Genomic DNA, 14,675 nt, shown 5'->3' with positions numbered 1-14,675 from the left:
CAGGAACTGCAACTAATTTTCCCCAGGCTCAGTTCTGTGCCCTCACCATAGGAAACTACCAAAAAATTGGGTACCTTCACATAGCAGCCTCGGAGAGTCAGGTCAGCTTCCCACAACACATAATAATTCTTCTCGTTAAAAGGGGATATGCGAACCAGTGCCTCAAGTCCTCACCTTTATGTTTCCCTGTTTTTACTTTAAAGTGTGGCTGTAAATGCCTCAGAAAGAATATCACCAGCCCTACCTGTCAGTTGATATGAACAAGATTTAGCTTAAACTTGAGCCTTATGAAGAAGGCACTTCCATGCATTCGTGCAGGACACCGGTGTTCACAACAGCCAGCAGGCAGAAGTGGCAGCTGCTCAGTTCCTCTGTCACTGTTGTCCCCATCCCACAAAGAGCAGCCATAAAACAAGGTGAGCCTCAAACAGAAAACCAGTAGGGAAAGATATTTTTTCCCCTCACAAATAGAGCAAAAATTTGACTTGGAGAAAGTCTAAACATTTCCCAATACTTTGGACCCAGGGTCAGGAGTGCTGAACACTTACCACTCTCTCTAGGCTCAGAGCATCTTGTTAGGTGCAGAAGTATCTCTGTTTTGTTTAAATGACTAAAGTTGTTGAAGCAGCAAACACAGGGCCAGGAGCTTACAGAAAGATACATCCTTTATCAGATGGTTTCCAGGAATGTTCAGACACTGATCTTTTATATCAATACAACTGAGGTAATCAAAACATCTACTTTAACTGTTTACTTAAGGATGCATCTGTTGCAAGCTGTGGGGTTTTTTTTTTAGAATCTGTCAGAGTCAGGAGCTGATCCATGTAAGAGAACAGTGTTCTGGCCAAAACAGCACCATTCAATCCCTACAAATGCTACTGTATAATAAAAATCATATATTAGTGGCAGTAAATATAAATATTTTGCTTGCAATGCTCCTGTTAGTATTTACAATTTATTTACAATTTATTTACAATTGAAAGCATTTTCAATGGAATACAGTCTTAAAAATATCTGAGATTCCAGATGGAAAGAGGTATAAAAATGAAAAGGATAAAAAAGAAAAGGATAAAAACCCCATAGAGTTCTCTGATAGACTATGGAAAATACAGAATTTATTTCAGACATGTTTGTGTGAAATATTTTTCATTTGTGTTCACACCACATCACACTCAGTGATGTTTTTAATTTATTTTTGTTTTGGACTCAACCTATGTGCCCAAACTTTTTTTCAGTTCTTTCCACCAAGGTTTACCTGATTTCAACTCAACACCACCATGGGAATTGCAGAATACCCTGTCCAGGTCACTTCCAAACACAAGTAAGCTCACAAGTTTAATATAATCCTAAACCAATTAACATGAAGAGGTTATATCCCCTTCATTCCTCCATGGTAAGAGCTAAATTTAGCATCTTGGCTGAGGTTTATTCTCTGTTGTTACCATTAAGGTCAGAGAATTCATCCTGCCAAACACAGAACCTGCGCAGAAGTCATGGGATACTGATTTAAAAATTTAAGGTTTCTGCAAGTTATGTCCCACTTGGTTTTGGAAAATATTTTAGCTCCCTAATTAAGAGCCCACTGTGCTTGGTACTGGACAAAGGCACTACCGAAAATGAATTTAAATTCACTAAAATCCAGCTAGTTATTGAACATTTTCATACTCCTATGCACCGAAAAGGAATTATACTGGCTGCTGCGGCATGGTGTTCTCGAAGGCACTAAATGATGCATAGACAACTGGTGTTCAACTCTCCTGAAGGGAAAGAAACAATTCCACCATCTGGCAAACAGACATGAGAATTCATGTCACTCGAACACAGTTACATGGCATATCAGTGAGAGAGGAAGGACTTGCTAGTGGATACAGTGACCCAAGGGACCTGGGCTAAGTCCTCTGTATCACCATGGATGCTCCAGGTGTGCCACCTACAAACTTCCTAAGTTGCAGGAATATCCAGTTCTTGACAACTCTCTGAAACAGCGAAACCCATCACAGCCACTTTGGCCTTGGAAAATCCTCTCTGCTTCCTATCTGCAGAATGGGAGCAATGATATCTCCCTGTTTTACCAGGATGCTCAAGTGTGGAGAGAAGCACAAGAGGCTGAAGTATGCAGGCACTACTGAGGCTAGCCAACGTAAGAGAACCCCCCACAGGATCTGGGGTCCCAGAAGCCACCAGACAGCACAGTTCATGTTTTTTTATTAAAAAAATGGTGCAGAGGATCAGGCTGTGTCCTTACAGGCCTCTGTGCCTTGCTCATCACCACATGAAACCTTGAAAACAGACCACCTGGTTTCACGGAGGGCAGTTTAAGGAAGAGATAATGCCAAGTCTTCCTTTTGCTCTGAGGTGCACGGCTGGCTTCTGAAGACCATGCAGAAGTTCTTTAGGAAGCACCAGGAATACAAGCCCCATTTTCTTGGTACTGGTACTGGATGCACAGCATTTCCAATAACATTTTTCTCTGCCACTCATCTGACCCTGGGAGCAGTCCCACTGCTCTGCACAGGCAGCCGTGGAACGCTCCGCCAAACCCTATCAATTATTTAGCGTCAAAAGGAAGACTTAATCTGTATGATAAAAGAATGGATTTTATCTAAGGCTTGTTCCCCTTAAAGTGATTTACACAACTGGCCTCTCTAGTTGCTTCCCTTAATGTAATTATTTACTTTTGCATTAGTAGCCTTCCTCCACTTGAGTTATTTTTGGGAGTCTTTTGTAGCCTTTAGAATTAACTAGGTTTTTTTCCTTGTCTTTTTTAGTGGGGATTTTAAATTGCCCATCTCTCTGAAGGGGCTGTTAAAACACCAGTTTTGCCAATGTTGGTGTAAAGCTGGAGCAGCTCTGGGAAGCATCCCCTGTGGCTCTGCTGACACTTGTGTGTCGAGTTTCCCTCTGATTTGAGAAGCCTCAAGGTGAGATTTCAGTTCAGAGCTGGCAACCAGGGCTCTCAGACTGTTCATTAGGCAAAATGTGAATGAAGGGCCTTAAAGGCTATAAAGCATTAACTTAGTCCCACCTTGGTTCCTTGCTTTAACCCCACTCTGCAATTTTGGCCACGTCAGGAAGACTGGGTTTTGTCCACCTAACATAGCCACCTCAAATCAGGCCTGAAACCCTCAAGGAAACAAACAACGCATCTTCATTTCAGACAAAACAAGTCCCATTCCTGGTCCCCCATGACCATGACAGGTTCAAATGCTACAGTTAACAGATGAATTAGCCTACAAAAGCTGTGTAAATTCTCAGATAATTGGGAAAAAAAGCTACTGAAGAGACTACAGATTCAAACTACGGGGACATGGTGGCAGCACAGATGAGACAGTCCAGGAAAGCATCATAATAAATATAATCCATTATCACCCTTGGATTTTCTTACTTGACTATAAATGACCAACCCACAAATAAGTAAGTTTAGCATCAGTTAAAAAGGTTATAGATAGGTACCTTCTGAAAGGCACTTTACTGAAGTCTAAACTGGATCCAAAGAAAAGAAGATGTATCAATACTTGCCAGTACAAGCTTTTGGAGCTTATAAAATAATAGAAAAATTGAAGCTATTATTATTACAATTATTATTAATGATAATAATACATTCACAAAGGTCTTTCAGGGGGTACTTAGTTGTTGGGATTGCCAGTGCTGGAACCAGCCTGTGAAGAATACCTTTTTTTCATTTTAAACTCCTAAAGTCTTTTCAAGTTGGTGTACAATCCTGCCATGTGGTTAGGAATACAATTAAATTGCTCTATCTTCAAAGTACCTCAGCATCTGTAATGAGCCCATTATTGTAGGATCTTTTGTAGGCAACTCTGGCAGTTTGGGAGAGCTATATACGGTCAGTGAATGCTGGCTGATGTTATGAAATTGCCACAACATCAAATGCTTTGGTCATATGGACTCTAGCATCATCTGTAAGGACTACGCAATGTGAAAAAAGTCTGTAAACATGAATAGTTATCTACTCTGAGGTTACACCTTTACCCACAGCACTGGCTACCACACAGAAAAGCCCAGTATAGACTTGGGAAGGGGCTTTCACCTATGAGGGGAAAACAAAAAATGTGGCCAAGCAGTAAGTCTCCAATCACTTGATTAGGCAAAGGAATGGGTTACTGTACAAAGATGCACTGCTGACTATTTTAGAGAACAGAGAGACTCAGCGTTGCAAGCCATAGGTAGCGGAAAGAGGGCAAACAGAAGAAAATATGTACTTTTTGTGGCACAGTTTGTTGCAATTTTAGCTACTGAAATTCTGCCCCATGTAGCTGAAGAAATAAACCTGCTGCTCCCAGGGTGCTCTCTGCCATGCCCACACACCAGATACTGCTGATGGAACATAACGGTGCAGCGTGGCTTTAACTTCATCTATCTCTACGTGGGTTCTTCTAAACTATCCCAAAGAGCAGGTATCAGGCAACCAAAGCTGTCAGCTGGTCGCAGGTCTTGATATCCCACAACCGAGGAATGGCCTCAGCATTGCACCAGTTTGAGCATCTGAAACCTCTGGCTTCCCAAAGGGACACAAGTGGGTACACAAGAGGGACCTGTAGGCAATCTGGCCAGCCAAGAAGAGCTATGATGGCAAAGAAACCTAGTTTAAGATCCAACAGAATTATTTTTCTGCCAGACTGATGGAAATGTTCAAGGGAGAAATACAACCCTTAATTGCTCTCGGTCTTACAGCAGTGTTGCACTGAAACCGTGCCCAAGGTGGGGGGCACTGAGCTATGTTCAGTAAACACACCGTGGCTGTCAAAAGAATTTAGCAGTCTAGATTCTGGGGGTTTCCCATCATTCTCTTGCCCTCCTCCCTCCTGCATCCAACCTAGACTTTTCTGTTAACTGCATATCTCAAAGTTGTACAGAGCAATGCAACACAGGACAGGGAAGCCAAGAATGTCCTTGTACTGGATATATTCATTTTCCTGGAAAATGTGAAAAACTGAATGAAAAACATTCTTTGGAGAAGATTCCTGTCCCTCCAGGGTGGACAGAGGAGATGACTTCATAGGGGCTGTTCTCCTTCTAATTTGTCTGAGTCTCAGGCCACACAAACTATATATTTTTTCAATGCGCTGAGGTCTGCTGGGATGCTGGCATTTCCTCCTCCTAATTTACATGGTCTTCCCATAATCCAGCACTGACACAAGCTGAACTGCACAAGGACTCCCTGCCAACGCCACTCAGGGCTTGCTTATAGAAGACCTCTGGAGAGCGATGGGAGGTGCTCCCTGCCCTTCTCCTCTGCCTATGAAAGGGCTGAGTGTGCTACTTCTGCAACATTAAGCATTCCCGCCAGCCCATAAATCAAGTCACCAAACTCCTTCTCCGTCTCTGATCCACTGCAGAAAAGCCCCACGCTCTGCCCTTACAGCACACGTGGGGCAAAGAGCTGTATTTCATCAGCTGAAGCCTTAATATCAGAGACTCATTACCTCCTGGAAAAGAAGTGTAGCCAGAGTCTTACTGGTTCTGCAGCTTGGTTTCCCCATGTTTACACCAAATGACTTGTTGAACTTCATTATATACAAAGTATTTCCATAGATCAGAGGCAGGGAGACCTGTGCAGCTAACATAAAATAAATTACCACCCCGTGATAAATGGTTCTATTAGCAATCCAGATTGTTAAACTCAGATACAACAGGATGAAGGGAGCACTGCCCCATTCATTCTCCCTGCGGCAGATACTGAGTTGTAAATAGGTTATTTTGTGTGTAAATAACACATTAAAACTCAGCATTAGCCGTGTCTTTTGATAGAGAGGAAATTGTTCCAAATAAATAATCTCAGACAGGAATGTAAAATAAGCCAGATTTAATAGTGCATGCCTGCTGCAGCCGTGTTAAACATGACTAAAATGATAAACCCCAGAATATACTAATAGTAAACTATGCTCTGACATCAAAGTAATGAGGCTGTATTTTTACCCAGCTTTAGAAATGCTAAAATTAGTCTTGACAGAGCCAGACATCAGAAAAATGTTTCAAACATAAACACCATCAATTTGGGAACTTGGTGTTTGTGTCATGCTGAGGGTGGGGTGGAGAGGGAAAGGTGCATTCTGGGCCTTGTTAAAGTCAGGCAGTTAGCATTTAGGAGAATTCGTATTTAATTTTTATTACAAGATGAGAAACCCATCTTCCTAAATATTGCTGCCTTTGAAAGAATGGCTCATTTAAATTTCTCCTTCAGCCAGGCACTTGGGCTTCCTGGTGGGGCTCTGCTCCAAAGTCTCTTACCTTACACAGCAACATGCATTTTTGCACTCAGCAAAAGGGTTTTCTAAACATGAAGTGTCATAAGTTGCCCTTCCAGAAGAGGAGACACTGAAAGTAGGAGTCTTTTCTGCAGATCTGACTGTCTATAGCTCCTACATACTGTCATTAAAACCAGCTTCCATCTCTGTCACTCAAAAATACGTGCACCTACTAAAAGAGAAGACAGGAGCTTTGACTCCTTGGCTGGCATGATTTATGGAAAAACAGACAATCAGGAGAGACTTCCTTGATGTCACGTCTGTGAAGCCAATTTCTGAGCATCTGATCAATGAGTTACTATAAAAAAAAGTCACAGAAGATCTCTAAAACGGCAGCTTCAGTAGACTAAAAATATGAGACAGATTGTTAGTATGAAAAGACTTTTCTCCATTTACAGCATCAACAATACCAATCTCTCTTTTCCCACAGCCGTAACTTAATCTGTTCAAGGCTGCAAATATTTAGGACAAATATCCAAAGCAACGGAACCATAAATGGAGATGTGACATGTTATTACCTTATAATAACGTAGTCTAAATAATAATATAATAAAATAAATATTCTTCAATTATTTAACTTCATTGCTTCAATTACCTTAATTATAAATAAAATCTTATTAATCTATTCATTTCTACAAGGGAAAGAGATCTGAGAAACATGCTATGTTGGCACTCCGTCTGTGTGATTCAGTAGAATAAAGGGGAAGAAATGTGTTGCAAATTACATTCGTTTGGTTCTGCTGAGCAGCTTGGTGATCTGCAGCACTAGCTGAGCCTCGCTGCCACTTTCTCACATGCTAGTACAAAGAGCAAAACCTCTACAATAAATAAAATCAAGAGTTTGTCTTGGGTGAGAATAAAGACTTGTTCATGTGGCCCCAAAGCAGGGTGGGGGGTTTGGAGGCCCTCCCTTTAAAGCTGTTTCTCTCCTCAAGCTGAATAACATAATTAATCTCCATGCCTCATTTGCTTTCTTCTATAAGAATACGAGCATAAATATGTATATTTCTGGTCTGTTATAAGTAATTACACTAGTTTAGTGAAGCAAATATTTTATATTAGCATGAATACTGTGAAAGTACAGTTTCCTTGCTACTCAGCCTTTTTGTTATCATCTGCTAAATCACACCTTGCAATTAACTGATGTTATAAAATGAGTTTAAATTAATTTTTCTACTTAAAAGCACACACACCGTGTTGGTCTCTTTCAAGAGGATGCATTACATCTCACCAGAATTCAAAAGAAAGCCCTCCAAACCATGAGAGCACATGCATCACCTGCAGAGTCCCAGGGCCAGCGTCCGATCACACGCTGCTTCCCTGCTAGCCATTTTAGGTCACTTATGAACACTTCTCTGCACAGCATGACATAGATTTCACTCTTTACATCTCATTACACAATGCTTTCATCATGATTCTCCTGACATCTTCATACAATCCTCCACTTACTTCTCTACTTCCTCTTAATAAAAGGAGAAATATTGAGCCCATAAATCATTTCTGAAGGAAAGAGCACACTGCTAACAGGACAAATAATGCTGGATGCTTAAATACCCATCAAATCTCTGGGGGTGCCAAAGGGGCCGATGGATGTTCTACCTCAGGGGCACCCTCATTGCCATCACATCTCTGGAAATTTGGTGACTGCTTCCTCAGTGCAGGCACTCCCAAGGCAAGTGCCAAGTAGGGAGAAGCTGTTTATTCACAACAACACGTCTGTGGGTTTTCAATTTTAGCCTATGCTTGCACTTTTTTTGTGCCAATCAGCCCTTTGGATCTGCCAGTCACTGAGATGATGACTCATGGTTCCTACAGCCTATGCTTCTTCAATGGGGATCAAAATCTGCTGGAGGATGGCAGACTTTTGCATGTTGCCATCTCTGCCTTTTCTCTATTTCTGCCACCCAGAGAGCCTCCCTTTCTGCCACTTTGCATAGTGCTCATGCAGAAGGCGGCTCAAACACATTCAGCAGCTCTGTGTAAGAGATTTTTCTAGTTCTTTTTAAGAAAAACAAAGACTAACAAAATTTACCAAACACATGAACTAATACAATAGATTATAATCTAGCAGCTGCTGCCTTACTCTGTACATCTGAATCTCCCAGGTCAACATGAAAATGAAAGCTGAGTAACAAATGTGTTGAAAAGAAAGGACAGATGAAGCAGATTTAAGCAATCTGGGCTGAGAACTGTCTTCAAAACTCCGCCAACAGAAAACACAAATTCTCCAGCTGAGCTGTGTAAGAAACAGAGGAGCCCGCAGAGAAGTCATGCTGCTCTCCTGGGGTGATGAGAAACCACCCTGCAGTGAAGGAAGGGAAGGGAAAGGGATCATTTTGAGTTAGACTCTGGCTAGCAATAAGGTATATTTTAAAGAGGAAAAAAAAAACCCTGCTTGCAAAGTTTATACAGCTGGGATGTCTCGTCACATCCAAAATGGTGCAGCCCCTTCTAAGTTTGTCTCCTTACGCCCTGTCTAGAAAGGACACCCTGTCCCCAGTAAGCACAGTGTGGTGCCTCCTGGGTGGGCATAGCCTTGCCCACAGCTGAAGCCACCCTGAAGGGACCCAGCACCAATTTGGAGATCCACCAGCACATGTGTGCCAGTGAGAAATGTGTTTTCTGGGGCTGTATTTTGTCTGCCGTAGCAGGCGAGAGGAGGCAGGAGCAATGCGCCTGCGCAGCCCCCTGCACACTGGTGTTACGCCCACCAAAAAACAGCACGTGCCCCTGCGTGTCCACAAGAGCTTCCCAATTTACTTCAACACCAACAGGACCAAATCTTGCCAAAAACACTGACAGAAAAAGAAATTAAGACCTGAGCTATTTCTGACTTTAACAGGAATGGAACAAATTGGGGTGTTTCTTCTTGCACTGGGGCTGGACAATCCTAAACTCCTGCCTAATGATGAAATCCCAGCAACAATGGCTGAAGACGGTACAGTTTGGTTAGCTCATTAGCAGGATCACAGCTGGCAGGTGACAGCCCTCCCCATCCACAATAACAGGTCACTCCCCAACTCCAGCCATCCTTTAGTTTCTCCATGGAGGAACAGCAGGCACTGTGCTGTCTACACCATGCAGCCCTGGGTGGATGGTGGCAAGCGGTAAAAGGATGCCTCAACTCTCCAACAGCCACCTCTCAACACTCATCCTCTCCCTCAACCCAGTCCCCTTCTCTAGGAGCAGCGCTGACTTGTCTCGGTGCAGTGACATTTGGATGCCAGGCAGTGACACAGCTTCCCACTCCTGTGACCTCCGACAGCCAAGAACCCCAATAAACTCAGCATGTTCACAGAAGGACAGATGCCACCGTACTTATTAAATTCTTACAGTCTAATGAAAAACACCCCTGCTGCTTTCAAAGTGTCGAAAAAGTAAAGTACCTCCTTGTGCCACTGTTGCTCCTGCAGCTGCTAAAGGAGTGGGTTTCTTCCCCGTCTCTGTAAAGCCATTCCCCTCCAGAACTGCACCTTTCCCTTCTTTTTTCCCAGCAGCAGTTGAAGCAGAAGTTTCCATCTTAGACAGGCATCTTCCAGCTCAGCAACCCTACAGGATATAAAACAAAACCAGATTCTGGTCACTGTTCACAAAACAGGCAAAAATCAGCTCCACAAGGAAGCAGCTTATGGTTCAGCAGAGCTCAAAGGCAAATGGGGAGCAGCAAAGATTTCCTGGGTTTCTAGATCTAGCAGCTCAGCCAGTGCAGGCAAAAAGGGCACAGCCCTGCAAAGGGATGGGTATTCTCACATCCCACTGACTTCAGGCAGTTGAAGACCCTAAAAGGATCAGGACCAAAATATGTTTTCTCCCCACTTAAACTTGGGCTGTATAATAGAACTGACGGGCCCAAAGGGTTTTCCAGGGTTAAAGGACAAGTGAGACACAAAAATTTAACATATATAAAACCAATTTTTCCATCCCATATGTGACCTAGCTCATCATAGCAACAAACTGAGTCAGCTAAAAAACTTTCAACAAAAATACAGATCAAAACACATTTAAGGTGCTGTGTGTTGCAGGGGATTTTTTGGTTTGTTTCCCCATCCCAGTTGGTGCTTATCCTATGCACTGGTTCTGAGCCAGTGCCCTGATCAGAACATCTTCATCAATGTTTACAGATTAGCCATGGCAGCTCCGTCTGAGCCCTTCCAGCTCTCACTGGTAAGAACCAGTATCCACCAATTCCTCTCCCTCCCAGGCAAGTTCTTCTATTATGACTGGTTCCATCTCAAAATCAGCTACAGCTTTATCCCCATTACAAATGGTGAATTAAGTGCCTATGAAAGCTCCACAAAACAAGAAGTTATCAAAGCACAAATAATGTGTCTCTTTTAAATTGGATTGCATGAAAAATAACAGCTCCTGGAACCTTTCGCTAGCTTGATTGTTTGTTCTACATGACTCAAACTTTTCTCATCTCCCAAAACCAAACATAGGTGGATCCTAAATTTAACACAAAGATGAGACTTCTTTTAAATGAGGAGGCATGCTTCATTTCTGACCACAAATACTTTTGTTCACCCTATTTTAACTTGTTTTATTTCAAATGTCTCCACCTGACTCCTGTTTTCACAGAACCCACAGTTAGCTGGCACTACTGGCCTCAGGCTGGGCTTGGGAAAACCCACTACTAATTCCTCCTTTCCTTTCTAATTTTAATGCAGATCTGCAATATTTCACATGCAAATTTTCAGATGCAAGTTTTTTCAGCTCCTGAGATACTCTGGAGAACACTGGCTGTTTGCCTTACTGGAATTAATGGGATCAGCCAAAAAAATGTCTGGGAAACCAAAATTATTTTTTTTCTGTGTGGGCAGTTTCACTGCCAAGGTGCCAGCTCAAACTTCCCTCCCTTCACTCTGAAGGATTAATTGACTTCTGAACATCTTGGATTAAAAAGTTCACTCTCCTGAAAACTTGAAAGCACAAATATTTCAGGAACTCCCATATCTGATCTGTAGCTTTTACCCTTTAGTTGTTTATGAACCTCGCATACGCATTTAGTTTTGTGATTGTTGGAGTTTTTTGTTTGTTTGGGGGTTTGTTTGTTTTCCTCTTGTTATTTTGCTGGTTTTCAAGCAGGTTTTGTGCTGTAACTTCAATGTGGATGAGCAGGAAAGTGAAGCCCTTTTTCCCCTCTGCATGATGAGCTCTGTGGCTCAGCACAGGCAGCACATGGCCCTGTGCTCCCAGCTCCCTCGCACCCACCTTTGGAGACCCTCCATGTTGTATGGCTGTTGAAGACAAGCTGTCCTAAACCATTTCCTCCTCTGAGATTCTTTAAAACTTTCCCATAAATATAAAGCCATCCTTGCTGGCACCCCAGAGGAACCTGGCACATGGTGGACATGGTCCTCCAACATTGCCACCACCACCTGGGCTCCAGCAGGATGGTGGCCCACGGAGCACCTGTGTGCTGCAGCCCAAGCAGCTTATCCCAGGAGCCTTCAGGCACAGTTTGCATTAATGGGACAACTAAGTGATGGATCTGTGCTCACCATTTTCAGCTGTTAAACAGAAAAGCTTGCATTGGAAATGACAGGACCCACAATTACAGGCTTTACTGATGACACAAGGCTCCAGTGAATACCAAGGTGGCCCCTTGAGGTCTTGCCCTGGCATGTGCTGGGTTTGATGGCAAGCACAGGATGGGTTCCTGGGGGCCAGGACTTTACAGCTGTTTAATCCAGAAATCAGGTTGGGTTACAGGCCACGTATGAAATAAATACACTCAAACTGGAGGAGTGTTTGACCTAGGTCTGACAGCCTAGGCTTCTGTTCATTAAGCAAATAAACGTCAGAGGCTATATTACTAGCCCCCCACCTGTTTCTTCTTAGTCCCTCCTTTCAAGGCTTTGCACTTTTGTTTGAAACCAAACCCTTGCCCCCGCACCCCTCCCGGCCTCGCCCCTCCCCGGTTACCCTGACCCTCAGGGCAGGCTCATGCCTGGGGGACGTTCCCTGGGGGCTGTGGAGCACAGCAGCCAGGGAGGGGAAGGAAAAAATGAGTAAGAGAAACTGTCCTCCTGTAAAACATGCTTATTTCCAGAGAGGTGCCTGAAATGAGACCTCTAAATCCCTGCCACAGACACCTCGGTAAGAACCCAGTTTTTCAGATGTGTCATTTATCCAACTGGAATTTGACAAGAGATCAGGCCTGTATTTGAAAATCTGGCCTTTGTATCTATATGTTCTGTTTTCACATAAACTATGAATTAAAAAAAAAAAAAAAAAATCAAGTGTTTTTAATAAACAGTTGTATTAAACAGGTAAATCCTTCTCAAATACTGGATTAGGAGGAAAAGAAAAAATGCAACTACTCTAATCTTACAGGATTTAGGGTAATAAGTCTACAATTATTTTTGCTTCATAAAGGTGCTTGGGGCAGAGCAGGCTGGATACAAGGCTCTGAGCTTTCCTCCAAGTCAGCAGCAACAAAAAGTTGTTCTTCTTCCACAGGAATATACAGCCAGAGCTGACCATCCCAGCCCAGCAGGACACAAGCATCCTCCCTGGCCAGATCCTGCCCTTCTTAGCACCTCCACCCACCAACACTGACTTCACATCCCACCTCCTGAGGTTTTACGGACAATGGCTGGGAGTCAGTGACCAGCAGACTCCCACACTGTGCTTTGGTGCAGAGGGTGACCAGGACGCAGCACTGGTTCTCTGGAGATTTAGGTTCCTATCTTGGCTCTGCTGCAGTCTCCTCTGTGTCCTTAGGCAAAAAGCTTAACCTCTCTCACAGACGGTTTCCACAGCCATCAAATAGGAAATAGTGCTTTGCCCTATTTGCAAAGTGCTTTGAGATCCTCGGAGGCACAAGGCTATGGAAGTCTTTTTATTACCGTTATAAGAAGATATATTGATAGAGGCAGTCAATCCACACTATCCAGGAGCACGACATTCATTTTTTAAGCAATACATAGTTTGCTTTCTGTTCAATGCTAAACTTTTTCCACTGCTCTGTGCCACACAGAATTTATAAATTCAATGACAGATTAATCTTAACAGTGAGCCATTTGGCATGAAAAAGAGTTTCACAGGGAGCCTGCTTTTTCCTATAAAGAGCATGCATTTAGGAGAGGCTATACGGAGAAAGACCCTGTGCACTTATTCAAGCACAAGTCTCTGCCCTCCGTCATTACTCAGAATTAGAAACCCAGAATGGATTACTCAGATTGTTCCTAAGGTTTGTAGCTTTCTCTGCAGGAGGAAGGTTGGGTAATTGATTTTGACACTAATACCAGCACTGTTCATATGCCCTGTAATATAATTCTGCAGCAACATTAAAAGGCAGCCATCTGAGGTCTGAACAAGGAAAGTGCTATATGATTTGCCCTAGACAACCCCAGCTATTTTAACAGCTGCATTGTATATTAAAAGGGAGAAATCCCAACAGAATTAAAAACAACAAAGTCACATTTGCCATCGAGGGAAAACAAGAAACCATAAACTTTCCTAATAAAACAATCCCCCCTGCTAAGTCCTTGAGGAATAGTTGAAAGTGCTGTCCCAAAATGCCTGTCTCTTTTGGAGGGCATTAGCCTGAGTGGGACTGTCAGCAAACTTGGGAATAAACAGATACTCATTAGCCATACGCCCTGCACACTCTTTTCTCAAAAAGGCATTATTTCCTTCTTCGAGATTTTCCTTTTACCAGAAAACTCCCCTTCTCCACCCCTAGACAGAGGAGAACACAGATTTCTGCCCCCTCAAGTTTTTCTGTGAAACATGAATAACTAATTTTAGCCATCTCTGATCCTCAAAGACTAAGTAGCAGCATGGGATCAAACCTCTCTGACAGGAGGGCAGGTGCAGCCAGTGATGTTGTGACACGGTTCCAATCCTCCAGAAGCCACCACAGTTGCCATATGCCACCTTCATGCCTGACAGCCCCATGCAGGGGCAAGAAGGGGTTTCCAGAAGAGGCTTCCAGCAGCCATTTTTTGTGAATATTGTGGGCTTTTTCAGACCGATGTCTATCTTCTCCTTCATTTTAAATCCATCTCTACCTGACCTCCTCATGCATAGCCCCAGCAGCACCAGTGAGGTGCCATCACCCACAAGGGGACATGCTGGAGGTGTGTTGGCTGCTGACTCAGACACCACCTCCACCGCAGCGCGGCCAGGATGAAGCCCCACTGCTGCTGGCTACTGGCATGACCGTAGGAGCTGGGATACCCAAGGGCAGCCATGGCACAGCTCTCACCAGGTTTGTCCTCATGCACCCACAGGGAGATACTTCATCTGTTCTGCCGCATCACCCTCATGTAGGTACAATATCACATTTGATAGTTTCTCTGGTGTGTTGTTTTAGTTAAGATAAGCAAAGAGATACTCCCACCATCTCTTATTTTGCAATGGACTGTGTCATACAGCTAAAGCCTTCTGGATAGATGATCT

At 43.3% G+C, this 14,675-nt stretch overlaps 1 protein-coding gene across 2 annotated transcripts in view; it reads right to left on the bottom strand.

Annotated features, from left to right (window-relative positions):
• GLI2 (GLI family zinc finger 2) overlaps positions 1-9,785 on the bottom strand; it is a gene marked incomplete at both ends in the record, with an annotated part of 142,767 nt that extends 132,982 nt beyond the window's left edge. Inside the window, one exon of one of the 2 annotated variants that reach the window (XM_080346356.1) lies at positions 9,653-9,785. In XM_080346356.1, the coding sequence (XP_080202482.1) occupies positions 9,653-9,785 (133 nt within the window). The remainder of the gene's footprint in view (positions 1-9,652) is intronic. The other variant, XM_080346357.1, reaches the window with a different exon arrangement.
• Positions 9,786-14,675: the final 4,890 nt, after the last annotated feature.

The sequence above is a fragment of the Nesoenas mayeri genome, assembly GCF_963082525.1.
Source record: "Nesoenas mayeri genome assembly, chromosome: 6".
Lineage (NCBI taxonomy): Eukaryota > Metazoa > Chordata > Aves > Columbiformes > Columbidae > Nesoenas > Nesoenas mayeri.
This window is presented reverse-complemented; position numbering and strand designations above follow the sequence as displayed.